The sequence below is a fragment of the Trichoderma breve genome, chromosome 6, assembly GCF_028502605.1.
Source record: "Trichoderma breve strain T069 chromosome 6, whole genome shotgun sequence".
In the NCBI taxonomy this organism is placed as follows: domain Eukaryota; kingdom Fungi; phylum Ascomycota; class Sordariomycetes; order Hypocreales; family Hypocreaceae; genus Trichoderma; species Trichoderma breve.
This window is the reverse complement of record NC_079237.1, coordinates 4012695-4037585: the sequence shown is the minus strand read 5'-3', so window position 1 is coordinate 4037585 and position 24891 is coordinate 4012695. Positions and strand designations below refer to the sequence as shown.

At 45.6% G+C, this 24891-nt stretch overlaps 10 protein-coding genes across 10 annotated transcripts; 4 read left to right on the top strand and 6 right to left on the bottom strand.

Moving 5' to 3' along the window:
* Window positions 1-2257: 2257 nt before the first annotated feature.
* On the bottom strand, window positions 2258-3328 carry T069G_10162 (xylose isomerase-like TIM barrel domain-containing protein; the record flags this gene model as incomplete). The annotated part of the gene is made up of 1 exon (XM_056177372.1): window positions 2258-3328. One exon carries the CDS (start codon window positions 3326-3328, stop codon window positions 2258-2260), a length of 1071 nt encoding a protein of 356 aa, XP_056025850.1.
* A 1766-nt stretch (window positions 3329-5094) lies between these two features.
* T069G_10161 (fungal specific transcription factor domain-containing protein) lies at window positions 5095-7032 on the bottom strand (the record flags this gene model as incomplete). Its single annotated transcript, XM_056177371.1, has 2 exons — window positions 5095-6899; window positions 6963-7032. 2 exons carry the CDS (start codon window positions 7030-7032, stop codon window positions 5095-5097), a joined length of 1875 nt encoding a protein of 624 aa, XP_056025849.1.
* A 719-nt stretch (window positions 7033-7751) lies between these two features.
* T069G_10160 (shikimate kinase domain-containing protein) lies at window positions 7752-10073 on the top strand (the record flags this gene model as incomplete). Its single annotated transcript, XM_056177370.1, has 3 exons — window positions 7752-8533; window positions 8576-9467; window positions 9519-10073. 3 exons carry the CDS (start codon window positions 7752-7754, stop codon window positions 10071-10073), a joined length of 2229 nt encoding a protein of 742 aa, XP_056025848.1.
* Window positions 10074-11413: 1340 nt separating this feature from the next.
* T069G_10159 (short chain dehydrogenase domain-containing protein) lies at window positions 11414-12267 on the top strand (the record flags this gene model as incomplete). Its single annotated transcript, XM_056177369.1, has 2 exons — window positions 11414-12112; window positions 12172-12267. The coding sequence occupies 2 exons, from the start codon at window positions 11414-11416 to the stop codon at window positions 12265-12267; spliced, it is 795 nt and encodes a 264-aa protein (XP_056025847.1).
* A 601-nt stretch (window positions 12268-12868) lies between these two features.
* T069G_10158 (uncharacterized protein) lies at window positions 12869-14263 on the bottom strand (the record flags this gene model as incomplete). Its single annotated transcript, XM_056177368.1, has 3 exons — window positions 12869-13672; window positions 13751-14114; window positions 14166-14263. 3 exons carry the CDS (start codon window positions 14261-14263, stop codon window positions 12869-12871), a joined length of 1266 nt encoding a protein of 421 aa, XP_056025846.1.
* A 1573-nt stretch (window positions 14264-15836) lies between these two features.
* On the top strand, window positions 15837-17192 carry T069G_10157 (nmrA-like family domain-containing protein; the record flags this gene model as incomplete). The annotated part of the gene is made up of 6 exons (XM_056177367.1): window positions 15837-15870; window positions 15941-16011; window positions 16076-16287; window positions 16362-16443; window positions 16541-16835; window positions 16930-17192. 6 exons carry the CDS (start codon window positions 15837-15839, stop codon window positions 17190-17192), a joined length of 957 nt encoding a protein of 318 aa, XP_056025845.1.
* Window positions 17193-17402: 210 nt separating this feature from the next.
* Window positions 17403-18338, bottom strand: T069G_10156 (short chain dehydrogenase domain-containing protein; the record flags this gene model as incomplete). Its single annotated transcript, XM_056177366.1, has 1 exon — window positions 17403-18338. One exon carries the CDS (start codon window positions 18336-18338, stop codon window positions 17403-17405), a length of 936 nt encoding a protein of 311 aa, XP_056025844.1.
* Window positions 18339-19096: 758 nt separating this feature from the next.
* On the bottom strand, window positions 19097-21318 carry T069G_10155 (FAD binding domain-containing protein; the record flags this gene model as incomplete). Its single annotated transcript, XM_056177365.1, has 7 exons — window positions 19097-19428; window positions 19566-19890; window positions 19950-20120; window positions 20187-20285; window positions 20353-20582; window positions 20644-20716; window positions 20782-21318. 7 exons carry the CDS (start codon window positions 21316-21318, stop codon window positions 19097-19099), a joined length of 1767 nt encoding a protein of 588 aa, XP_056025843.1.
* A 662-nt stretch (window positions 21319-21980) lies between these two features.
* Window positions 21981-22999, top strand: T069G_10154 (metallo-beta-lactamase superfamily domain-containing protein; the record flags this gene model as incomplete). The annotated part of the gene is made up of 3 exons (XM_056177364.1): window positions 21981-22507; window positions 22562-22607; window positions 22667-22999. The coding sequence occupies 3 exons, from the start codon at window positions 21981-21983 to the stop codon at window positions 22997-22999; spliced, it is 906 nt and encodes a 301-aa protein (XP_056025842.1).
* Window positions 23000-23609: 610 nt separating this feature from the next.
* Window positions 23610-24684, bottom strand: T069G_10153 (alpha/beta hydrolase fold domain-containing protein; the record flags this gene model as incomplete). The annotated part of the gene is made up of 3 exons (XM_056177363.1): window positions 23610-24167; window positions 24226-24597; window positions 24655-24684. 3 exons carry the CDS (start codon window positions 24682-24684, stop codon window positions 23610-23612), a joined length of 960 nt encoding a protein of 319 aa, XP_056025841.1.
* Window positions 24685-24891: the final 207 nt, after the last annotated feature.

Here is a 24891-nt window from a genome sequence, read left to right as displayed (position 1 = left end):
CTAACAAATGATCGTCAAGTCGCAGTTTATCTTCGATGGTTACATTCGACTTGTATGTCCCTGCGGCTCCACTTCATCGTTCTTCTCTGCTTCGATTATGCGCACGTATCACAAATACTTCATGTATATGAAGCTTGAACTTGCTAAGAGATAGCGGCAATAAGCCACATAGAAAGTACTACTAAATTACAGTAGAGCCTGTAAAATAGCGGCAGGCGACTGGTGTACCATGAGAAAAGTATGAACGCCTACAAAGGGCAGGCACCAAGACATGGGATAATGGTACATACATCGTCCACGGCGCCATTAGGCGCTAGACAGTCATGTATTGACGCACGATACAACCAAATGGGCTATCCTTCCGAATACAGACAAGTAACATTTATGCATCCGATTTCAATTGCTCCTGTCGTGGCCTAGTCATTGACTGTTTGCATGCTCTCATTGGCGCGGGAGTTTTTCTCATATCCCATGTCAATTTGCAGGGGGGAGACCCCAGCAGTTGAATTGTTTTAGGGACTACATTTGAAGAAATTGAGAACGGCTGTAAGTAGAAGAAAACTCAGGCTCTTTTGACATCTAGCTTTGATATTATTACGTATCATTTACATGCCGGAACAAATGGATTCAATACGATGGTAGGGGAAAAATAGAGACGGCAAACCAAAATAGAGCCCCTAACATCATCTTGTTTACACTACTAGGACTAACGAGCGGCATTTCACCTGCTAATGAGGGACAATTGACCATGCAATCATTAACTATTAATACCAGCATTAAAAGAGACGAATAATTTCTTTTTTAGGCCAGCTCAAAGTGGAAGGTGTTGGCAAGTGCCTGTTTGTCTATATTCCTTCGTCCCATATATCCAGTAGAAGCTAGGCCCAACACTGCAATTCTGAATCCTTCGATGTGCCTAAAGTCCTCTTAACAATACTCTACAGAGTTATTGTGGCTGCCTAATGCTACTGAAATCCGGGGTATCAATTACATTTCCCGGTGATTCGAAAACAATAGTTTCAGCGCCTAGGCCATTCCACTAAGCCCCCAATTGTAATTTAAGGGACAGTGTTAACAATTTATAGGTTTTCGATTGGTTATCGTATTTATTCGGTGTGTCTTATTAAATATATGGTAAATGAGAAATGTCAGATTAATACTATTCCTGGTGCTCAAACTGTTTAACTAAAGAGACTAGTATAGAAAAAGCAAACAACTACTCCCTAAGCTTTTTGGCTTCCTGATTTAACTAATGCCCCAATATATTAAAGGAAAAGCTATCCCCACGATCTCTGCACTTCTTTTGTATATTGTATCCCTTGAACTCCCTTCGTAATCGCATATCATGCAGACAAAGAGTTTCACTGCACTAGCAGTTGCCATGAGCCAGTTCATAGCAGGAGCATCTGCCAACTCGGGTTTCGCAGGAAGTTGCACAAATATACAAATATATCCACCGGATGGCAACACCAACTACTGGAAGATTGCTGCGGATTGCAAAAATAACGCAGGGCAGACTAATCTTAATACCAAAGTCAACATCGATTCATGTTTTAGCAACTCGAACGGATCTCTTGTTGCTCAGCTAGAGTAAGAACTACCTTTCAATGTCAATCAGTTTAGAAGACATTACTCACATGAATATATAGTGGCTCTTTTGGGTTGTCTTGTACGAATATAATACTCACGGGCACGGTTCTCAGCGCCAGTTGTCGCAATCAAGGAGGCGCCAGTGTCGATACGTCAATAGATACAAGTAAGTTGATTACCAGCATAACATGCCATTGTTTCTATCGTTTTTATTAATATTATTACAAAGATAATGTTATTGGAAATGCAAATGGTGCCCTGTATTGCTTTAACCAGGGAAATTTATAAGGGGGGCAGGTCAGATTCTGTTGCTACAACTCCCTATTCTTACACAACTGAAAGATAATATCTTAGTGTAAATGGGAAGAGAATACAAAATCATCCAAACCTTGGATTAAATGCCGTCTTTATTAACAAATACAAGCTCGTAGGAACTTGTTATCTAAGTTACTCTAGACAAGAGGTTTATTATACCAATAGTACGCGTAACCAGTCACAATAAGCTAAACTATACTGCATGTTGAACGCTTGAGTGTCTGTTGTCAAACTATTATCTGCCTTCGATAGCACCTGATTTGTATATTAGAGTTGCAACTGTATGTTCTTTACCATTGGCCACAAGCAGCCTAGCAGTAAAAGCTGAATACTGTTTATTCTCCCTTCCACCTTACAACGCAGTGACAGCTTGCCTCGCTCTATCATTCTCGTGTTCTTTCTCCAAGAATCGTATAGTAAGGGCCCATGACTGTTTAGCTCTCCGGGCATATTGCTCTGGGATAGCTGGGTCTCCACCAAAAAGTTTCCTGTTGAATATCTCCATGCTTGCCCAGCCACAATAACCAATGTGCTGGACCAGAATAGCAAGAATCCTGCCGATCGGGAGATATCCCTGGTTCTCAAATGGGAATAATCGGGAATTCCTTGACCAGCTCATCCTGGGTGGCATTTTTTCATCCCAGAACTCATGTCCCGGACCAAGAGGCGGGGATAATTTCTCTGCATCTCCAATCTGGATGTAAAAAATCTTTTGAGGATTAAGCTCTTGTATCATCCTTTCCAGTGTAGCTGTGAGGCCAGCCTCTCCATTTTTAAGGCATCCAAAGGCTGAAGTTGGATCTCCCCAGACCCTTGCAGCGATATGGAACGTGTCGATACAAATGCCAAGGTTGGACATGTTTACCCTCTTGACTACCTCCCAGGTGGTTTCCCACGTGTCTATATGTGTCCCCCATGAGACTCCCTCGTAAGCTAATCGTATGGGGGGACTTTCCTTTAGTCCAAGGGCTGCAGCTTCTTTGAGGTCCTCCACAATGCGGCCTAGGTCTCCAGTTGTGTCATGTTGCTGAAAATTGGTTGGTATCTGGATGAGATCAGTACCTAATGCGTGGGAGATATTGAACCATAGTCTGAGTCTCTTAAACGCATCAATTCGTGCACTATCAGATGTAAGACCATCAAAAAACAGAAACGGCTGGAGGCAAACAACAAAAATCCCGTTCTGATCGCAAACTTCCTTGGTCTCCACGGCGGCTTGAAGTAAGCTCTGATGATCTACAACTCCGGCTGTGACATAAGCATGCGCTTCAAGACACCCAAAATAGACTTCAACACCTTTGAAAGAGTGCAATGCAGCGATTCTAATCTTCTCTAGAAGAGAGTGACCAGCTGAGGCGCTGCCCAGAGCCATCGTCGCGATTGCTGGGCTGAGGTTTATAGTAGGGAATAACTTCGCGGCCATTTTTGCGTCCAAAGAAGAAAGAAACAATAGTGAAGAGAAATCCAATGGGATTCTATCTTGTAGAGTATTCAAAATTGGACCTATCCAAAAAAAAAACTTTACTTACCTAGATGACCGGCAGCAGCTCTTTAGACACTAGATGTACGACATTAATGCCGGGTGGCCGTTTCGGAAAAGTCTATACCCGGCACCACAAGATAGTACGAGCCAAGGATCAATCCACTCTTGGGACGTACGATAACATTCGGGTGAGAATAACCCCATGTCCATCATAACCATTGAACCGAAAGAGTGAACTTTTATCCCGCTAAATTTTACAGATAGAAGAAATACACCTCGCTCATATCCTTCAACGGCAACTCCATTTAACGCGAAGCGATTAAGTTATCTCTGAATAAGCACAAGGCTCTGTGTTTACAGTCTCAAAAATCATCTCTCAATAGTGGCAACTAAATTGGCCGTCTTGTCACCTCGCCAGTTCATTCCATATAATGAGTCGACATGGCGAATCATCATTTGCAGGGCAGCTGTACCTGCTTGGCAAAGGCATTTCACACTCCTTATCTCCGCATTTTCATAATCAACTTTTCGACACTCTCGGACTACGTTGGAAGTTTCAACTTTTAGACACGTCTGCCCCAGAAGACCTAATCCCTCTGATGCGAGACCCTGCATTTGTTGGAGCGTCTGTTACTATGCCACACAAGGTCGCAATTATGAAACACATCGACTCCTTCACAGATGCGGCTAAGCTGACGCAGGCTGTCAACCATATATACGTTGAACAGGATTCACAAACCAATCGAAAGACGATAGTTGGGACAAATACGGATTGCGTTGGTATATGCAATGCCCTTATTGCAGCTCAACCAGAGGTCATTCAAATTACTCATGGTCGACCTGGTATGGTTATTGGAGGTGGCGGCGCCTGCAGAGCCGCGGTTTACGCGCTTTGCAAGATGTTGGGCTGCAGCGAGATTTACCTTGTTAATAGAGATATGAAAGAGTTGGAGCAGGTTTTACGTTCTTTCGAAATTGCTGGGTTTGATGCAAGATGCATTTGTATCCGCACCGTCGACCAGGCAATGACACTTGAAGCACCAGCCGTCATTATAAGTACCATCCCAGATATCACGCCGCAATCAGACGGCGAAATTCTGGTTAGGGATTTGACCACAGCCTTTCTTGACAAGCCTTGCAAGGGGATTCTATTGGATATGTGCTACCACCCCTCTCCAGAAACACGGATACTTTCCTTAGCGAGACAACATGGATGGACAGTAGTATCGGGCGTTGAAATGTTTCTCTTCCAAGCCGTTGAAGCTTGTTCAATTTGGACTCATGTGGCTGTCGATCAGTTGCCAATTACAGACGCGTGGTCGAGTACCCTATCTCTTGTTAAATAGAAAGGAGGCGTGGCTCAATATCTGTAATTAGAACATGTGTCAAGAGAGTATAGTATCAGCCTGACAACCATTCCCTGATTACTTTATCCTTAGTTATATGAAGAAGCAGGTGGGAACTGTAAGCTAATTCGATATTGGATATTGTCAAGATATTTCTCAGTCATACGATCCTACTTCACCATGGCTAAAGCTGACTTATCTCTCTGTGCCAATATAGGCCGGGAGTCCTCACCCAGAACAGTAAGTAAGAGACTGTTGCTACCAAAATCTGAAATCCCTGAGAATCTTCATCCTACTTTGTGTGGAGTAGTTCGTCTTGTAGCAACCCACAGCTTTGGGAAACCCCTTGACTTTCCCCGTTCAACCAGGCCTGTGCATTTGTTCAAAAGCATTGGCGTCGAATCCGAGCTCTCGTAACCCAGCTTCGGGCCATACTCCTGACCAGTGTAGTATATCATCTTCAGCGAGTTTATAATACAATTCGTGATTCTCTATTTCCGATAAGGCTGGGTCCAGCACGTCGAGGCTCCCAATTGTATCATGCGACGGTGAACTCATATCAACCGCCGGCGAGTTTGCAACCTGATGAGAATTGTGAGACCACCCTAGAATTTGTTCTGTAGTATTTATACCGGCGGCATTGACGACTGGCAACGGACGCATACTGCCGCCTCTCATTCGTGGTGCTACGCTTATGCACATGCTAGAATCTGAGTATCCAAAAAATTCATCATTAATGCCAGGCGCCGCGCAACTTGCTAAGTCTGTCCGCTGTGCAGCCTTAACCAGGGACAGTAGATTCGTTTGGACGCGTTGAAATGCTGGCCAAAACTTACTGACCTCCTGCATTGAATCTGTAAAGGCCTCGATCGTCGGCATGAAGTCCTTGCTTTTCAATTCTAGCTGATCTCTCGCGGTTCGAGATATGCACTCAATCATTTGATCGTAGATCGCAAGCAGCAGTACCGGCGTCCGTTCTGGCTTATGAATCCGATGGAATTCTTGCAAGGCAATGGACGCCTTAGCAAAGCAATCAAATATGTCATCGGTCTCCGGTGAACCGATGTCTGGGACAGATTCGGCTTGTGATGCGCTCAACTTCGCGCTTTTTTCAGTTTGTATAGCACATTGGATTGCCGTATAGCTCAGGAAGAAATGCGGATACGCTGAACGGGCTGGTAGCGGCTGAAGTTCAGCCATCCTAGACTGGACATTGGCCAAGAGAATAGCATTGGAGGACTCGGAATGGATCCGGTCGGGTTTGGTAGTGGATATTGCTTCCAGACAGCTGATTGCGTGTGACAGAGTGTTAAATGTGCTTGCAATTCTGCCTGGAATCTCATTATACTGCTGAGCAACCTCGTCTGCCTGACCAAACACCTTTGGATTCTCCCACTCTTCCAACCCGTCCTCGGGGAGAGATGCATGGCAATGCCTTCTTTCAAAAATCTGCAAAGCTTCGGTACGCAAAGTAAGTAATGTTTCAAGGATTGAGAGGCCGACCAGAAGGTGGGCTCTCCTTGTTGAGAATGCATCAATGCATCCTGCCTTCAGGCCGCTCGGTGTCGTGCGCCGCTCTAGGTAGCTCATCAGTCGAGATGCATGGCCAACGAGAAGCCAGCATGACTTCAGCCTGTTGTAGCCCATATTCATCATTGCCAAAATAAGCAACGCCTGTACGTGTCCGAAGTCATGAGAGGCTTCCTCAGTTGGTATCAAAGCTCGTGCCTTTTGATAAAGCGGTTGCTGGGAAAGATCGATATGTGGCACAGTCTCAGTTGACGCTGTCAAGCATGATTCAAAAGCAAGAGTGGCCCAGAGGACAGCGGTCTGACCATCCCGAGAACCCTCCGTATGTCGGTGATATTGATAGAAAGTTCTTAATAGCTCATGGGGTTCCAGTATTGGGAACCAACAGTTCGTATATGTAAGATAAGAATCCACCATTTTTTTAGCATCCAAAGGCAGTCTGGCCAGAGCCAAATTGTGGATCGTAGAAGTGGGAAGTCTGTACTGCTTGGTCTTGCTGGAAAGTCTCTCGTTGGTGTGGACGTTTTCTTTTGCGCTCATATTACCTGATTGACTCTCAATATTAGGAAGCTCTATGTTGCATTCTGGAATTCGCCTTGGTGTGATGATCGAAGCCACAGCGCTATGGTCACCCTCTGCACAACCCCCCATTTCCATGTCATGGTCAGTGAAGAGAGACTTCCATTTCTGTCTTTCACCTTGCTCTAACGCTGGCAGAAGCCTCTCAACGTCTTTGGCAAGCACACTTTGTTTCCAGGAATCAAGCATGGTTTGGCTTTCGGGCACCACAGTTTGCGATTCTTGGCCTGGGAAACGATGGAAGAACCTTTGGATGTCGCTAGTTAATGAGGCATCGCGCTGGATTGCAAAGCCTAAAAGTCTCTCTAGGCCTTTCACGTAGCCTTCGACAAGGCCACGCTTTCTGTTGACACTTACGTATAAGCATCGTTGTCCTGCTGCCTTGCACGCGAGGCACTCATCACTGCCATCGCATTTCAGCTTGCGTCGTTGACACCGCTGACATGCCTTTGATACCCGCGTCCCCATCTCTCATCAGGTCTTGAATCCTGCGGAAATGGGGAAAGAATGGATCATGTTCTGGGATCAACCTTTCTTTTAGAGAGCTGGAAGCTCTTGAAATGTGGAAGTACAGTTGATAATTATTAAAGAAGCAGGGCCCCAGATGCAGACTCCACGGTGTGTGGGGTGCTGCTTTCGCATCACATTCGTGTTTGGCTCCAAAGTTTCCGTTAGTGTCTCGTTAGCTTGTTAACCGCCAGAGTCGTCGGCATAGGTCATTGCCGTCGCGGCTCGCCACAAAGAAGCTTTCTTACTTTGTGCTTATGTGACCTATCCTGGACTTTCAATTTTGGCATTGCCTGAAAAAATGCTTCTCTTATCCTTTCTGTCTCTGTTAGACACCAAATACGTTGTATGAATCGGGAAAAAGTCTTCAATTCCGTCCTCTGCTACAGCTAATTGCAAAAATGGACCCTGAAGCGTCCATTATTCTGGTTGGGGTGCGTGGTGCGGGCAAGCGAACGCTGGGCCTGATTGCAGCTACTGAGTTGAACTGGAATTTTATGACTGAGGACCGTTGCTTCAAAGAGTTTACGAAGATGACTCCCGCGACCTTTGTCGAGAAATACGGGATTGAAGCCTTCCATGAGAACAGCGTGGAAGCCGTCCGCAGAGTGCTTTTGACCTGTCGAGAGCGACATGTAATTGAATGTGGATGGAGCAGCTTGACATCCGATATTCACTTGTTGCTCCAAAGACTGTGCCTTACAAACCCCGTCATTCAAGTAACGCGTTCGCCAAAACAAGTCCAAACTCTACTCGGACTCGATCAACAGCAAATAGCGCTTTTTACACGAGCTGAAGAAACCCATCGAGATTGTTCAAACTATGAGTTCTACAACATACAAGACTGGACCGAGGATTCCGCTACAAACGACAGGAAAGGCGACATCTCATGCTCTCCATTCCGTCTGAAAGATGCAAAAACTCACTTTTGCTCTTTCCTTGACTTGGTCCGTAGCAAAAGCGTGGAAAGACTGAGTCCATGCATAAACCGTCCACTATCTGCCATCCCTCTCGCAGAGAGACGCTTCACTCATGTGGTGCGTGTTGAGCTCTCAACACTCATACAATTACCTCCACAGCTGGACAACTTCGATTTCATTGAAGATGCTATCGAGCTAATAGACGATGTCCCCTCAAGCGACGCCAACCAAATCATTGGCGAAAAAGTAGCGACGCTCCGGAGGTACCTTTCTGTGCCTATAATTTACGACCTTTCTCGTCATAGAGTCGCTGCGGTGGACCGTCAAGATGATGAAGATTTCCAGGCTCGTCTCCTTTGGAGTGCGTTCCGGTTAGCTGTGGACTATGTCGTCGTCCCATTGGAAAGCATCAATCTTAGGTTGAAACAAATCCTTTCAGAACGGCGATCGACTCAGCTCATAGGACACTGCGCTATTCCATTGGATGCTGACGCTATTGAAAAAGCCAGGCGCATGTACGACAAAGCCTCCGATCATGGGTTTTCTATGACTAGACTTATCTTTGTCAAAGGTACCAGTACCCAGGACGAAAAAGCGTTACATGACTGTGTTATGGCGCTCAGAAGCAGTGTCAAACTCCGCGGAGGCCCAGCTTTGATATCATATGGGCAAGGTCTTCTAGGTTCCCAGTCGATGCTGTTATCTAATACCATTTTGACACCTGTGCATCATCCTCACTTTCACCCAAAAGCAGACGGGCTTGATTCTCTTATGACAACACGACAGATCATGCAATTACGATTTCAAAAAGGCCTACTTGAGACTCAGCGGATCTATTCCATTGGGAAAGCCCCTCTCAGTGTTGCTCCAGCTATGGTCAAGGCAGCTTTAGATGCCACTGGCCTCAGCTTTGACTACATTCAGCAAGAAAGCCTTGGCTCTCCACCCTTTGAAGATCTTGCCATGGATAAGAAGACGGGTGGGGCAACCATCACTTATGGACTGAAAACCATCACCGCGACTTTCGTGGAAAAAAAAAGTCAGCAAGCGATGGCAATAGGAGCCATAAATACATTGATGCCGCTATCTACAGAGACAAACCCTGCTCCATGTCTTGGGAATATTCATGCCAACCTACCCGGGAGCGGCGCAATACGAAGTTGGTACGGGGACAATACGGATTGGATCGGCATGACTGTGTGTATCAATCGCAATCTGTCACCCAGAAATGCAATCAATCCGGAAAAGACATCTGGGCTTGTCATCGGTAGCGGTGGTATGGCGCGTGCAGCGATATATTCCATGTTACGGCTGGGGGTCCATGCCGTCTGCGTCTTCAATCCTGTTGCACGAGATCAGAGCATCATTCCGGATCATTTCAATACAATGTTCGGTTCGCAGCAGCGGGGAGTAAAACATGTGCGGACTCTTTTGCATACCCAAGAGTCATGGCCAGCCGACATGGAGCAGCCAACCATCATTGTTTCGTGTCCGGTTCCCGGAGAAAGGATAGAGCCAATCGCCACAACGGCCGCAGTACCTACTCAATGGCTGCAAAGCAAGACAGGCGGTGTCATCCTAGAAATGTGCTACAAACCGTTGTTGACTCCCTTGCTACGAGAGGTGCAAAATTTGCGAGCTAGGACTGGTCAAGCTTGGGTTCTAGTAAATGGCCTTGAAATGCTGACAGAGCAAGGCAGTGTACAATTCGAATTACTGACAGGTCGCAGAGCGCCAAGGCATACAATGCTATTAGAGGCTCGGAAAGCGTACGCACAAGAAGAGCTTCTGCAGAATATCTAGCCGCTAATAGGCATTATGGAATGAACCGAGGTTTATTATGTACTGTTAGTATCTATGAATAAGAGCAACAACTGATGTGCGTACCCAAAGCGCTTAGCAGCAGGCCCTTTCATTTGTAATCTACATAGTAAGCCCGTTTAGATAAATTTGTATAATAGAATGCTAGCTTCTCAAAGACGGGAATGATCTCACCCGGATGTTGCTGACGACCCATAATTATCTCCACGAACGGAGTAGATCTATTCCGTCGAAATACAAATCGACATAATCCTGGAGGGCATTAATAATAAAGGCTTAATCACTCTCACGAAACTGGCTGGTGGAATTCCTCGCGTATATGCCACGTTTTGTCACGAGATGTATTAAGCTGGCGTAAGACTGTTTTTAGCATTGTAGGAAGCCTTTGCCTCATTTTGGGGAAAACGGAGAAGGTCTTCACCCATATCTCGATATGTCTTCCACTCGGATATCGTAGAACCTTTTAATAGCCTTACTTTAATATTCATTAGCTTTGTGCTCAAAAATTGTTATGTGCTATTGTCTAATATCAGAGAGTCTTAGGGCTGGCTCTGCGGCATGCGTCCAAGTTTAATAGTTGTTACTTCCTATGAACGCCGAGTTTGAGGAAGCCACCGCACCATAGTGAAGCAACAAAATCAGGACCGTGATCATTTAAAGGCTTGTGCCGAAAGTAGCTATCCAAAATCTTGTTTAGAGACTGGGCAGTGCCCCTTCATGTAGCATGTTCGTCGTGTGTGTCTGAGATCTCTTTGGCAGCCGAACTATCGGCAGCCTCAGCATCATCCAGGGCTTTGTTTGAACCTTTCTTGAGCATTTCCCTCAATTGATCAGCCATTTTGGTCCCATCTGAGAGATCTCCGTGAAGAAGCTGTTCTTTGGATCTGGCTTTCTTGTCCATGAACACCCAAACCGTCCGCTCCCTAAGAAAAAATGTAGGAAGGTGGCTTGATTGAACGGGAAAGGAAATACGGCAAAGGTCATGGGTACTAGGTAGTAACCGTAAACGGCTGCAAATTGACTTTATCCTTATCTATTCCGTCTACACGACCCAATTTTTGGACATGTGTGGCGGTGACGACCACATAAAGAAGATACAATCTGAATACCCAGATTTTATTCACATTCAAAAGGTATTATCTGACTCTCCGCCTTGATACCGCTCCGCTGTTCACCAAGTTCATCAGATAAATCTCAGCCGTATTTATACTTGCTTGCCTTATAGCGCTGGATCGTTGCCATTATTCGATAACTCGAGCACATAATAGCCAAAACTCTGGACCTATTTTCTCTATCACTTTTACATCATCACTTCATTCGAGATGCTAGCTCAAGGGAAGTATGTTTCTAAACTTCGCGGACATCGCGTACTCATTTTGGGAGGGTCGTCAGGCTTAGGGCTAGCTGTGGCCGAAGGCGTTATCGAATTTGGCGGCCATGCAATTATATCGTCGTCGCAGCAGAGCCGCGTAGACAAGGCAGTAGAACGTCTGAAGTCTCGTTATCCAAATGCCAAAAGCGCAGTAGCTGGCAGCGCCTGCAATCTGCTCTCTCCGGACCTTGAGAATTCTCTTCATGAGCTGTTCAAGAAACATGGAAAAGTAGACCATATTATCTTCACAGCGGGAGACAGTCTTTATCTTCCCAGCATTCAGGACTGGAGTCTTGATGCAATCATCGACGCTGGCAGAGTCCGTTTCTTTGCCCCTCTCATTGTAACCAAGGTTGGCTCGCAATACCTGAACCCTGGTCCTCGATCATCAATTACCTTCACCGGAGCGGCATTAACGCAAAAGCCCCGTCCTGGATGGGCTGTTAAAACTGCGTATGCTTCTGCCATGCATGGCCTCGTTAAAGCTCTGGCCATTGACTTGAAGCCGACCCGTGTCAATGTAGTCGATCCATTCGCTACCAGGACCGAAATGTGGGGTGACAAGACAGAAGCGGAACTAGAGGAGATAGGCAAGGACATCGCTAAGGACACCTTGACTGGAATCTTCGCTTATGCTGAGGATGTAGCAGTAAGGCCACAGTATATCTTTTGCAAACGTTTTCAGAAAGAGGCTAACTCGCAGCGCAGGAAGCCTACTTATACACCATGAAAGATGCAAATGTGACTGGAACAGTGATAGGAACAAATAGCGGTTGGCCGTTGGCTTCAAGGAATGTAGAATAGTGTCAAAATCAAAGACTCTCAATCAATGACAGAGAGTCTTTCTGACATCGGATATTTAGCAGGTAGCAAACACTCTAATGGAGACGGCCTCTGTTTCTTAAATGCCCCTAGTAACCGTGCATGTCTATGTATAAATCATCTCCATGTATAAATTTTCCATCCTCATTATTAACTGTTCAGGTCGATGACAGTATGACAGCTTCTCAAACTAATTGTCGACGGCTAGTTTTGCTGGTATATTTATATAATCGACAGCTAATATAATGCTACGCCCGTATAGCGTTCTCTTTCGAGGCTTGCAAGGACAAATGCGGATGTTCCAAAAACACTGTCTTGTTGGATGGGGCGACTAAGGTAATACTGACCTTTCCATTAGTAAGAGGTGACTGTGGCATAATGAAGAAGGAGAAAGTCTTACATCATATGACGCAGGAGAATTCAAACTGCAAACATCGACAGTTCCATTGAATCCAAGAGTTCCATCAGCGCGCTTGACGACAAACTTCCGCTTAGGGTTATAATCTACAAAGAGTCAAGTAGGAGTAATCCTGCAAGAGTATTGGACTTATGGTGGTTTGGTATTGCAAAATCACAACATAGCTTATATCCCAGCAATATACCAATCGTCGCTCCCTAAAAATGCGTTGGAATATGTTGAGAGGATTGCTTGCCAGTCGAGATCGCTGGGTCCTATATCATCCACTTCTATCGCCGCGTCCTGCAAAATTTCGTGCCCAGCACTCGAAGATGAGGCGTTGTTACCTAAGATTGATACATTTCCTCCATTGGTAATCTCTGGATGTGCTTCGATATTGATGGTGCCGAAATGTGGAATATAGATTAGCAACTTATTAGGAGTCTCGCCAGTTTCGCCCAAGCTCTGAGGTTGTGATTTCTGGCTATAAGTTCTTTGATCAACCGACCGAGATGCAGTGGTTAGGTAGTATCGCCCGTTATCGGAATCGCTCTCAGCCGCGAGGAGAGGTCGGATGATCGCAGAGATCTTCTGAGCTACGATATCGTGATTGACTCGCGCCTTCATCTCCATGATCTCTAAAATATAGTCAAGCAGTCCTCGATCCCTTAGTCGCTGATGACGCAGTGAATCCAGAGCAGTGAAGCTGCCTCTTCCGACGCAGTTGTTGTCACTGCTAGGATGATGCTGATGCCGAGCATCAATATGCGCGATGCACAGCGTCACGCTGGCAATGAAAACTACAAAATCAATCATCCGGCAATAATACGGAAGAGGATTGGAATTGTGGAAGGCCACGAAATCAGAGATGATGGTACGGCTTGCGGCGCTAGCAGTCATCTTGCTGTAATCATGATTTGGACCGTCTGCCGAAGAAGGTTGCAACATGAATGGTAGATGTAACTGTAGTAAGAGGTTGTGATGCGTAAACTGGTGCATGAGGCGGATCGCATCTTCTAATATCTTCACTTCATTGTCGGGAACGAAAGCAGTGTTATGTATCGTTACAGACCACTGTGGCGACATCAGGGCTGCGGCGTCCTGGAGCATCTTGTCAATCTTGTAAGTTTCTAACAGTTCGCTCGTCTCAGCGCCGTTACGACGCAGTATAAGCCCGGCAGCAACTGCCTGGATACGCTCTATGCGCTCCAGAGCCATGCATGACTCTAAGGCATTCGGAGAAGCAAAGCTGTCATCGAGCGAGGAGCCTTGGGGAAGCCCCAATATTAACGACAGAGCGCGATCCGAGAGGACGATGCGGAACCACATATAATCAGGATCAATCCGGTCCCGGCTTTTTGGCTCTAGTGTTATGTTTACCGGCCCGCCTGTTCCCGTGTGTAGCCCTAGTAATTGAGCCGTGAGCATAGCTCTGCGATTCGTCATCCATGCGCGCCGGAGGTTCCCAGAATTATTGAGGTACATAGACTCGGTCATGATGCATTCTATGCCCTCGAGTGAGTTGGTAAGTTCATCATTGCTAGTCACCAGCTTAGAGACAGCATCGACGAGGCAACGCATGATGGCACGGTAATCTGAGCTCAAACCATCAAGCTTGCTGGCTGAAGAGGGCGGAATGCCTTGAAGGTATGTTGCCAGTAGCAAGAGTCTTCTAGCTATGAGCACAGGATGAGCCCTGGAACCCTGCGGAGGCAATTGAAGCATCTCTTTTGGAGATTCCATGTGTTGAGAATAGAATGTAGAGTACGGCTTGTATATAACTCCATGGAATAATATCGAAATATCGACTGGAATGCTCAATATCAAGTCGAGATCATCCTGGTCAGGCCATTTCCCCAAGAGGATGCCGGATATCTCGTCAAGTCTTTTTGTTAACTGTGCTTCTGGTCCAATATTCGAAATTGTCGCATTAACAGATAAGTGTGACTCTGAGTTGGACTTCGAAGTGTGATCATCTCTCCCCGGATATTTCTTTCCTTCGCCATTAGCGAAGTAAAATCGCAATCAAGGCATTTAAGGAACGTACCGCTGACAAAGTAATCCCCTCCTGATCGGGTTGATACTGGAGTGATGCATTTGATCCAGTATTGTCGCCGCCGTGCCTGGTCAACTGTACTGTCGGAGATTCCTCATGATCGACTCTGTCGTCCGCCTCGTCCCGAAACTCTTGGCTGATGCACTTTGTCCGTCGGCTCCTACATCCATCACATTTCTTGTTTGACGGCGCTGCATAGGAGCACCTTGTTTTACGGCGCTTGCACTCCCAGCAGCTCAATGTGCCCTTGCGGACCTTTCGCCTTTTGGGCGGATGTTGTTTGTCTTCCGCCGCGGAGGATGCCCAGCGTTGATTCTGCTGTTCCGACATTTCCCGTCGATAACGACTCCAGCCACGAACGTCACAATAATCCCCTTACTAATTAGATAAAAAGACGTTGACAATGTCTTCCATATAGTTTTCCTGAAAGTGTCAGTTTCTCTTTTTTGAACTCGGTTTGAGAAAGACGTTAAAGTCTCCGCCGCGGCGTTGTAAGATTCGGCAGTATGGTCCTCCGTAGATCAATACTTTCCATAGCACAATGATTGTTACGTAATCACGCCATTGCGCCGCGCGGAGATGGAAAACCATGCAAGATTCTGTTAGAATCGAGGATTAATTATGTGGAAATTAGGGGAGCGTGGATAACAGTGCCTCATTTCACCGTCAGACAGAGTATTCAGATAAAACTTTAGTACGATAATCTACGAATTGCAGCGCAATATGTTCTCCGTAATAGTACTGGCGTTTTTCCACAGCAGGTTATCATCATAGACAAAGGATCGATCAAGCTAGGGTAGGATTCATTTACCGCATGCACCGCGGTCGAACACCAGTCAACATGCAGGTCTATACTAGTTATTCAACTAAAGACTCCGAGACCCCCGCTGGGTACAAAGGCCGGCAGGGTACTCCTCCGTGGTCAAAAGTTACTAGTAACCTCAATTCAAATACATATATATTCCACAAGGTAGGCTCGCCACGTTATAACTTCCTTTTTCCATGTTGCTCAACTTTTACATCGCTTTTTCTTATCTCTATCCTCTCGCTGTATTAGCGAAACTAATTTCTTCGCTTTTACACAACGCAGAGTTCAAAATGGTCAAAGTCGCAATTGCTGGTGGTTCCGGGCGTAAGTAAAAGTTCATCTTGGCTTGACGTGGCGGTATACAACTGCTAATCATCATGTTGTTACGATGCAGAGGTCGCTCGAGAAGTCATCGATGCTCTACTTGAATCCAAAAACCATGATATTACCATTTTGAGCAGAGGTGTATGGGACATTGTTTACGTGCCTCAAATAAAAGAAAGTAGCGGAAACTGATGTCCATGTACAGACTGTGCCATCTAAGGACTTCACATCGACCCTCGATTGGCAAATTGTGGACTACAATGATGTGCAAAGCCTCACCACAGCGCTCAACGGTGTTCACACTCTCTTGTCATTCATCCAGACCCTGGGAGATTTCGAACAAAAAGTGCAGAGGAACCTCATCGATGCAGCCATTGAAGCTGGTGTCAAACGGTTTTCGCCCAGCGAGTATGGAAGGTAAATAGTCTAGTCATCAAGTAACACCATGGTCATTGCAGTTTCCTTTGAGCGGCTAATGACCGAATCAACAGCAAAGACACTGTGAATATGCCCTGGTCAGGGCAAAAAGAAATAATCCGGGAATATTTGAGAGAAATCAACAAGTCGGAGATCGTAAGTTACCTTTCTTCAAGTATAATAGCTGAAAATTGATGAGTTTGGTGAGCGAGCCACACACGACATTGCTAACCCACTTTCCCGGAACTCACAGGTTCTTGAGTATTCTTTATTCCAGCCGGGTCTGTTTTTGGACTACCTAGCCTATCCGTACAAAACCAGCAAGTACGTTGACCCGCTACAAACCATCTTTGACTTCCAGAACAAGCGTGGTATCGTTGTCGAGGGCCATGAGGACGCCATTATAAACTTTACTTCAGTTAAGGACTTTGCAGCTATTGTTGCCCGTGCAGTTGACTATGAAGGAGGCAGATGGCCGATTATTGGAGGGATCAGAGGCAACAGATTGACGTTTGCACAAGTTTTGGCCATCGGAGAGTCTGTGAGAGGTAAGAACAATAGAAGCATAATTGTTGCCCAGAAAATAAAAGATTCTCAGTGTGAAGCATTGCTGACTGAACTTTTCAAATTTATCTATTACAGGACACCCTTTCGCGATCGAAAAAGTAAAGATTGAAGATCTAGAGGCTGGTGAGCTGAAAACTATTTGGAATATTGAAGCCACTCATCATGCCGCCTCCAAGGACGATTCAATAGATATGCACAAAGCTGTATCTGTTGGTATCCTCCTGAGTAGTACCAAAGGGGCATGGGATTCGTCAGGCGAGATGAATCGGCTCTTTCCTGATTTTAAGTACACTAAAGCTATAGAGTTTCTAGTAGAGGTGTGGGAAGGACAACCATGATATGCGCCCTATAATCTGATCTATCCGCCAACATGAACTTAGCACATAGTTTCCCCCTTGGGGAATGCTTCCTAGTATTAACATGTCGGAAACCGGCTTGTCACAGATATTTGAAACTAGAGTTCCTTGGATATATTCCACTTCGAACCCTGCAAATGTGTTAGCCATTATAAAAGGGCTAGGTAGCTTGAGACTGAAGGTAAAGTTGTATCATACTGTGGCTAGATAAGCTTGTCCTTTCATTAAATTCTGGAAGGCTGATTCACCGAGCCATTGAGGCTGAAGGCGTTGGAGGTTCTCCTCAAAGAGCCACGAATTTCCACCTTCCACATACACACTCTCTCCATTCAAATTTCCTTCCAGCGCAATGGCCGCGACAACTTCGGCCACGTCAAGGCAGGTGTTTAGTGGGAGGCCTTCTTTTTCCCACGCAGTCTGGAATTCTTGGATCATGGCTGTCTTCGTTGCCCATGGACAAACGCAATTTACTCGAATGTTTGCCTCATCATAAACAGTAGAGGAGTATTTCCTCAAACTTCGCATTAGACCGATGATACCATGCTTGGCAGCCTGGTACACGAAGATGCCTGGACTCTCTTCAAATCCGGCTACTGACGAAAGAAGTATCAGCGACTTATTGTCTTCTCTTGCGGCATTTTGGCGTAAATATACAGTTGCCACGCGAGCAAAAAATAAGGAGCCTCTCAAGTTAACATCAAGGGTGACTGTATTTGGCTCCTTTTGCACGCTGACAAGGTTCATGGACGGCTCGAACCACTCCGGTTTTTCCCCAAGACCGGCGTTCGAGACGGCAATGTCAACACGTTGATAAAGCTCAAAAGCTTTTTGAAATAGCTGCAGAACCGATAAATATGAAGTCACATCGGTCTCAACAAAACAGACATTAGGAGATAGAGAGTTTGCGAGGGTCATCCCTTGTTCTTTAGCAATATCGCCAAAGACCACTTTTGCTCCATGGGAGCTAAGCAGTTTCACCGTTTCCGCACCTATACCGTTGGCGCCGCCAGTAGGGATGTTAGTAAAATTTCTGTTCCGCAGCAGTTGGTACGTGGATCTACCTGTTAGTACAACGACTTTATCTTTGAGCTGCGGGAGCTTCTGACGGTCGAACAAGAAGGCTGACATTGCTTCAAGGAACTAACAGAGTTTGATTACTAAATGTCGAATGCACATAGTAAGAGTAGATTAGCAATCCAAAGTGGTATATCTTCCAAATCACAAGCTATTTGAGTTGTCTATATATATGCGAGTATTGGCTTCAGCGGAAAGCGAATCCTCTCTAGGCCTACAATTTCCCGCTGCCGTTGGCAAAAGTGGGCCGGAAGATGCACCTTATGCGTTTTGGTTTCCCGCTTCCGTTGGCTAAATTAAGCTGAAAGTGTCACGACCCAACTCTGCTGGTTGCGACAACGGGCCGTGCAGGCAGGAACAAATCATCAGATCATTGCAATAGTCCAATGATCCTCTATTAAATAATTAGAAGTGTAAAATAACCCCCTTTGGAATATTGAGAATATAAACTAATTAACCTTAGCTTATAACCATAGGAACTTACATTATATTATTAAAACATTAAATTAAAACATTACAGTAACTCAGTACGTTTTATTGCACAATCTAAATATATCGTCTAACATTTAAGAACAAGAAAAGTACTAAAGAAGTCAAAGAGATATTGAATAACTATCTACAAAACTGCAGCTATAATATAATGACCACGGTACTCGTTTCTTAACACCTCCTAAAAAGGGCTAATTCTGTATTTCAAAAGCTTTTTATTCAAGCTATAACTAGCTAAGCCTAGATACTTCCCTTCAGCTTCTTAGATCTTATATATATATAAGTATACGCTGCAGGTACCAGAATATATAGACTTATATTTTTCAGCGTTCAGATCTCCCCCTAACTGGTAATTTACCGGGGTCCGAGGAAAGAACCCAAGCGGCCTTGTCATAGGACTGTGGCCAAATGCCATTCTTCCCAGGAGCGAGAATCCCTTTCGGATCAAGAGCATCCTTGATCTGTTCATTAAATTTCAATTGAGCATTGTTGTTGAAGTTATAGGTATTCGCAATCTGGTCCATAACAGCAAGGTGAGTTCTGTACTCGCCCCACCCGTGCTGTGCGCAGTCCTCGATTAGGGTTCGAATGAGCCAAAGAGCTCTTCTCTTGGAGTCAGGATCCTCGCGATTGAAGACAATACAAACAATATGATCTGAAGAAAAGCACGCTGGTTAGCTATTTTCCTTCCTTGCCTAACAATGCAAAGGCCTCGCAACAAGGTTTACATGTGACACTCGAAATAGCCGAAAGGCATAGGATTTCTAAAGGAACAAAGGCCAGGAGACTTACGCATTTCTCTCACTCCGATAAGAAAATCTCCTATGAAATCCAAACCAGCTTCTCGACAGCGTCTCTTACTCACTTCGTACTGTGACACAGCATCATCCCCCGTAATCTTTGCGATGGGGGAGAAGAAGAGATGGGCTCCGTTGGGAAGCCAGTCAACCCACCGCAATTCGTCGAAACTTGGGATTCCTTGCAACGTTAGTTCACGCGTCCTCAGGATACTGTGCTCCTCGGGGCGGTCTTCCGGGAAATAAAACTTGGCACCGGAAACTTTTGAAAAGCTATCCTTGATGATGCTCCAGAAAGCTTTGCGAACTGGCTCTGGCCCCTACGGGTATACATCTTACATTAGAAATTGGAGTATGGTGGTCAGCTTTATGCACTCACATATAGGGCCCCGTAAAAGTTCCAGCGTCCAAGTTTCAGTTCCTTGGCGATCTCGTCAAGCTCTTGTTCAGATAGAGGTTCATCTGAATTTGTATAGTGTGCTTTGCAGTTGTGTACTGCAGCATCCATAAGGATGGATCGCAAAGTCGGTACGTTTTGCAGAACCATTTGCTAGGCATTTGTTATTAAATGAAATCCTACTGTAGTCTTGTTTTGGAGTTAGAAGGTGTCACCTACCAGACGTAATGGACGCATAATCTCAATCACCTGATGCAAGTCTTCGTCCCTCGGGAAGGTAATCATGTATGCTTGGTAACCGCCAGGATTTGGCATCAACTGCAGAGTAGTGCCCGTCAGCTTTTCACCAACGACCGGTCTGAGGAACCCATAAGGGAAAACTTACCCAGATACCCATTTTGACTACGACCCCAAGGGTGCCTTGGCTGAACAGGCCGTCATTGTAAGGTCCGAACCCGTAATTAAACAGCTGCCAAGTTTCGTTGCCAGGTTGCTCATCCGGTCTCAAATTGCTTGTACTACCAGATGCTTTTGCCGGCAGGGCGCCCATGCCAGTTCGAATTAATTCACCATCTGGGAGCACTATTTCCATTCCACAGTGCATCATCCAATGATCTAAGCGGCATTGTCAGTACATTGGAGATTCCAATGCTCTCGTTGGGCCTATCAGATTTACCGCCGTATGGGCTGTACCCAACACCACGCTCAAGAGCGTTACCGATGATAGAACCCCCTCCAAGATCTGGTACCTGCCATACCACTGCTTTAGCTTCAAACCTCTGAAACATCTGCGTGAAGAAGGCGTAAGACTTACATCAAGCCAAACTTTCTCTCTGAGATTGTTCTTCTCCAGATATTTGTGCATATCAAAAAAGGTCACGCCAGGCTCCACCAGCGCATATGCTCCCTCGGTATTTACCTCCAGGACACGATTCATGTGTTTCCCTAGGTTCAGAACTATGCTTCCAGGCACACGCGGCGCTGCACCTCCGTATCCTGTATTCCTCCCAATGGAGAACGGCCAAACAGGAACGTCAAACTCGTTACAGAGGCGCATCATATCCTGAACCTCGGGCACGTTCCGCGGAGAAACGGTTGCAGAAGAAACAAAGTAGGTACGGTCCAAGATAGCATGCATGTCATGCGTTTTGTTAGGATATCGATAGGTCCCATCAATGAGCTGATCCTCACGCTCCAAGACAAAAACATTGTCAAGACCACAAATCGTTCGCGCTCTGTTAATGAAATCATGAAAGTGCTCACTGCTGGTATTGGGTGGAAGCACCAGCGGGTCTCCCGCACTTCTGCTCCCGCACACTCCATTCGGAGTCTTCAACTTGTTTTCATTCATATCCCCCTGCTTAGATTTTGAGGTTATCTAAGAAGAGGTCGAGGCGGTGATTGGCGTTATGGCGGGCGGTTGGCTCAGTAACGATACAGAAAATATAAATAAATATAAATTGCAAATTGATACGTCAAAATGTTGAAGTGATCACTGACATAAGAAAAAGCTGACGTTCTATAACGCTGAACCCATTAGGCCTAGACCTAAATATATATTACGTCCATGTCGTCTAGGACGGTGACATACACGATAATATGTGCAGCTTCCGGAAACCAATGACGGTTATACGGAAGACTCTGGGGCATTGGAGGGTTGTTTGGGTTGAACGGAAGGAGACCCTTATCCGTATGTTGCATCCAGATATAGCATAACAAATGTGATTTACGCCGCAGCCGGCTAAGACACCGGATATGACCCAAATTCCCAGGAGCAAAGCGAATGCCCAGATATACTGGTCTCGTTCCGTCACACCAGACCCCTTCCGGATGAAACCCTTCCCCGCTGTTCATTTATTATCGCCTAATGCACCAACTTCATCGCGTATTCGGCAACAGAAGACTTCGCTATTGAGTATATAACTTCGTGGGCCGGCATTGTTGTCCAAATAGCAGTGCATACTTCTCGAATAATTGGTAACTAATACCTGGTCGAACGCTTAAAAATCCACCATGCCACTTCAAACATATCACATATCCTCATCTGAAAAGGGCCTGTCAAGTGTCACGACACTTATTGTTGGCAGCAAATCTGCTATGCTGATTGACCCGCCATTCTTGGTCTCGGATGCTGTTCGCGTTGTTCAATTCATCAAGGACAAAACCCCGAATGCTTTGCAGGCTGTCTTTGTTACGCACCACCACCCCGACCATTACTTCAGTGCTAATCCTATCCTGGAGGCATTCCCATCCGCGAAATTTTATGCCGCACCTTATGTTAGGGCCGGAATTGACAGGGAATACGATGAGAAGGTTAAATATTGGCCGACCATCTTTGGTAGAGACGAGATTCCACAGGTACCTAGGAAACCTGATCCCTACCCGTACAGCTTTGTCATCCTCGACAAAGATCCAGAAAGCCCAATTATGCTTCTAGGGCCAGTACAAGGTGACGCAGTGGACCACACGCTTTTCTGGCTGCCAACGGAGAGGACCGTAATCACGGGTGACGCGTTGTATGGGAGAAGCACACATCTCTGGTAAGAGTGCCTAATTGACACTTGCCATATAGTGTACTTATAGATACCGGGTAGGGCAGAAGAAATTGAAACACCAGAAATTCTCCATGCGTGGCAATCGGTAAGAACTCCATGTATTAACGCTTTCTAAGGAGGTCACTTACAATGAGATTTCTGCAGGTCATTGAATTGATTGAGTCGCTTAAGCCTACCAAAATCATTGTTGGTCATCTCCAAGATGGATGGTCACTTGATACTGCCGCCGACCTGGAGCACAATCGCAAGTATCTTGCGCTTTTCAAAGACGAGATTTCGCAGGCTGCTACGAAGCCGACCGTGGAGCACATCTATAGTACGTTCGCAAATGCCTTCCCACAAGCTGTGAAAAATTTGGACTTCTTTTTGGGTCACTTGAGCAATCAGTTTGGCGAAGGAGGAGAGATCTGGGAAGAGAATCGCCATCATGCTGTTGAGAAGAGGACGAAAGAGACTTTAGAAGGCTACATATTGTAGTCCAAAGCCCATTCAGACTTAGCGGTTATTCAGTCGCAATTATACTGGCAATACGTTTAGTTTATAACTTTCCCATTATCTTCTAGTCACAAGCTTCTCCGTGATTAAGGACTCGCTCGCGATTGTCGTCGTGAAGAAGATGGCTCACTTTGAAAGATAAGGTAGGACACATTATTCCAAGATAAAGATAGAGGTGTAATTCTAATGACTTACCATTAATCCCTTATCCACGAACTAAGCAGAGTTTGCATTGCGGCATTATCTGAATGCTTGCCTTAACTGCAACTATACTCGGAATATCCTGTGGGGTAGCGTCAGCATTGAATGGGAGCCTGGTCAACACCATTGTTGTAGCGGATAGCGTCTGGGCTCTTGGCCTCTCTAAGAAAAGCATGTGACAGTACACACGTTACATTAGATTGGAGCTGAATCCCCGAGAGATACTCAGTGTCGAGGAACTAATCAATTCGAAGTGTGTTAAGCTGACCCCCTAGATAACCCATAGCTAATGTTCAATGTTGTTATGTACAGATCTTTAAGAGATTTTTTTTTAAACCTTCCTTTTAATTCTATCTCCACGTTAATCGCAGAACACTTGAGGAGGTAGTAGCTATATCCTAATAACCCATTGCATTCCATTAATGGCATTCTTATAAAATGTCTCAGTCTCGGGTAAAGAGGGAACTATCCAGAAGCAGTGTGGAAGGCCAGGATAATGGTCAGACTTGACGGGAATCCTAGCATCCTTCAAGGATGCCACCAACACCTTTCCATCATCTCTCACTGGATCCAATTCGCTGGTACATACATACACGGGTGGTAATCGCCCCAAGATGTTCGAATCTCTAATTGGAAAGTAGTCCTCATATTCAGCATTATTTCCTGCAAGGTCGAAGAATAGACGCATCGTTGATGCGTTCAAAAGTGGCACATTCTTCTCCATCTCGGCGTAAGATGTATGAGTTGACTTGTAATATTTCGTGATGTGGTCGGGGTGCAACGCAACGGGACAGAAGACAGCAATGCCTTTGACCGTATTAGGTCGCAGTGAAGTCTGACCCAAAAGTACCTTGCGAGTGACGGAAAAAGCAAGTCCAGCTCCGGCCGAGACGCCTATGGCGTATATTCTGGTTGAATCGCCTCCGAATTTAGCAGCGTTCTTATACGCCTGCGTGGGTATTAGCTATATCAGTTTCGGCTCTACTTATTTGTGACATAAGTCCTACCCATTCAAACCCATTGAGCGCATCTTCAAGGTGTGCTGGTGCCTTATGCTCTGGTGATAATCTATACATTATGGAGATGACGACGATTTTGCTGCCCGCGACAGTGGCGCAAAAATAGTCATCTGCAATGGACGGTCCAATGACAAGCCCCCCGGGGTGATAGTATACTCCAACGGGGAATTTGTCGCTTTTGTCGGCAGCCGGACAAAAAATACGATAGTTGAAAGAATCATGTACGCCCTCGTAGGTCTTAATAGAATCAGGGATGGGGGGATATTGTGCTGCAAGTGCTGTCATCATCCCCTCTTGCATGGCGCGCATTTCATCAGCAGTGCCGTTGAGAACTGGTCGAACGCCTAGGTGTTCCTCGAACTGGATTTGTTAGGCACCTCCTTTCATTGGTAAGTATATGCATTGACATCTACGTGCCTTGAGCCATGACTCTGAGTAGTCGCTCATTCTGAACGGTTTCAGAAGCCGAAATACGTCTAGACGGAATGCAGCTTATCTGTAGGATATACTCAAGAACAGGGAGAAAGAAACAGGAGAGGAGGAATAAAGAAAGTAGATTCTATAACCCACGCATGAGGGTTGTAAGCTCAATGGACTGACGCACAAACCCAATGGAAGTTATATTATAGAATACTCAACTAGGAAAGATATTAT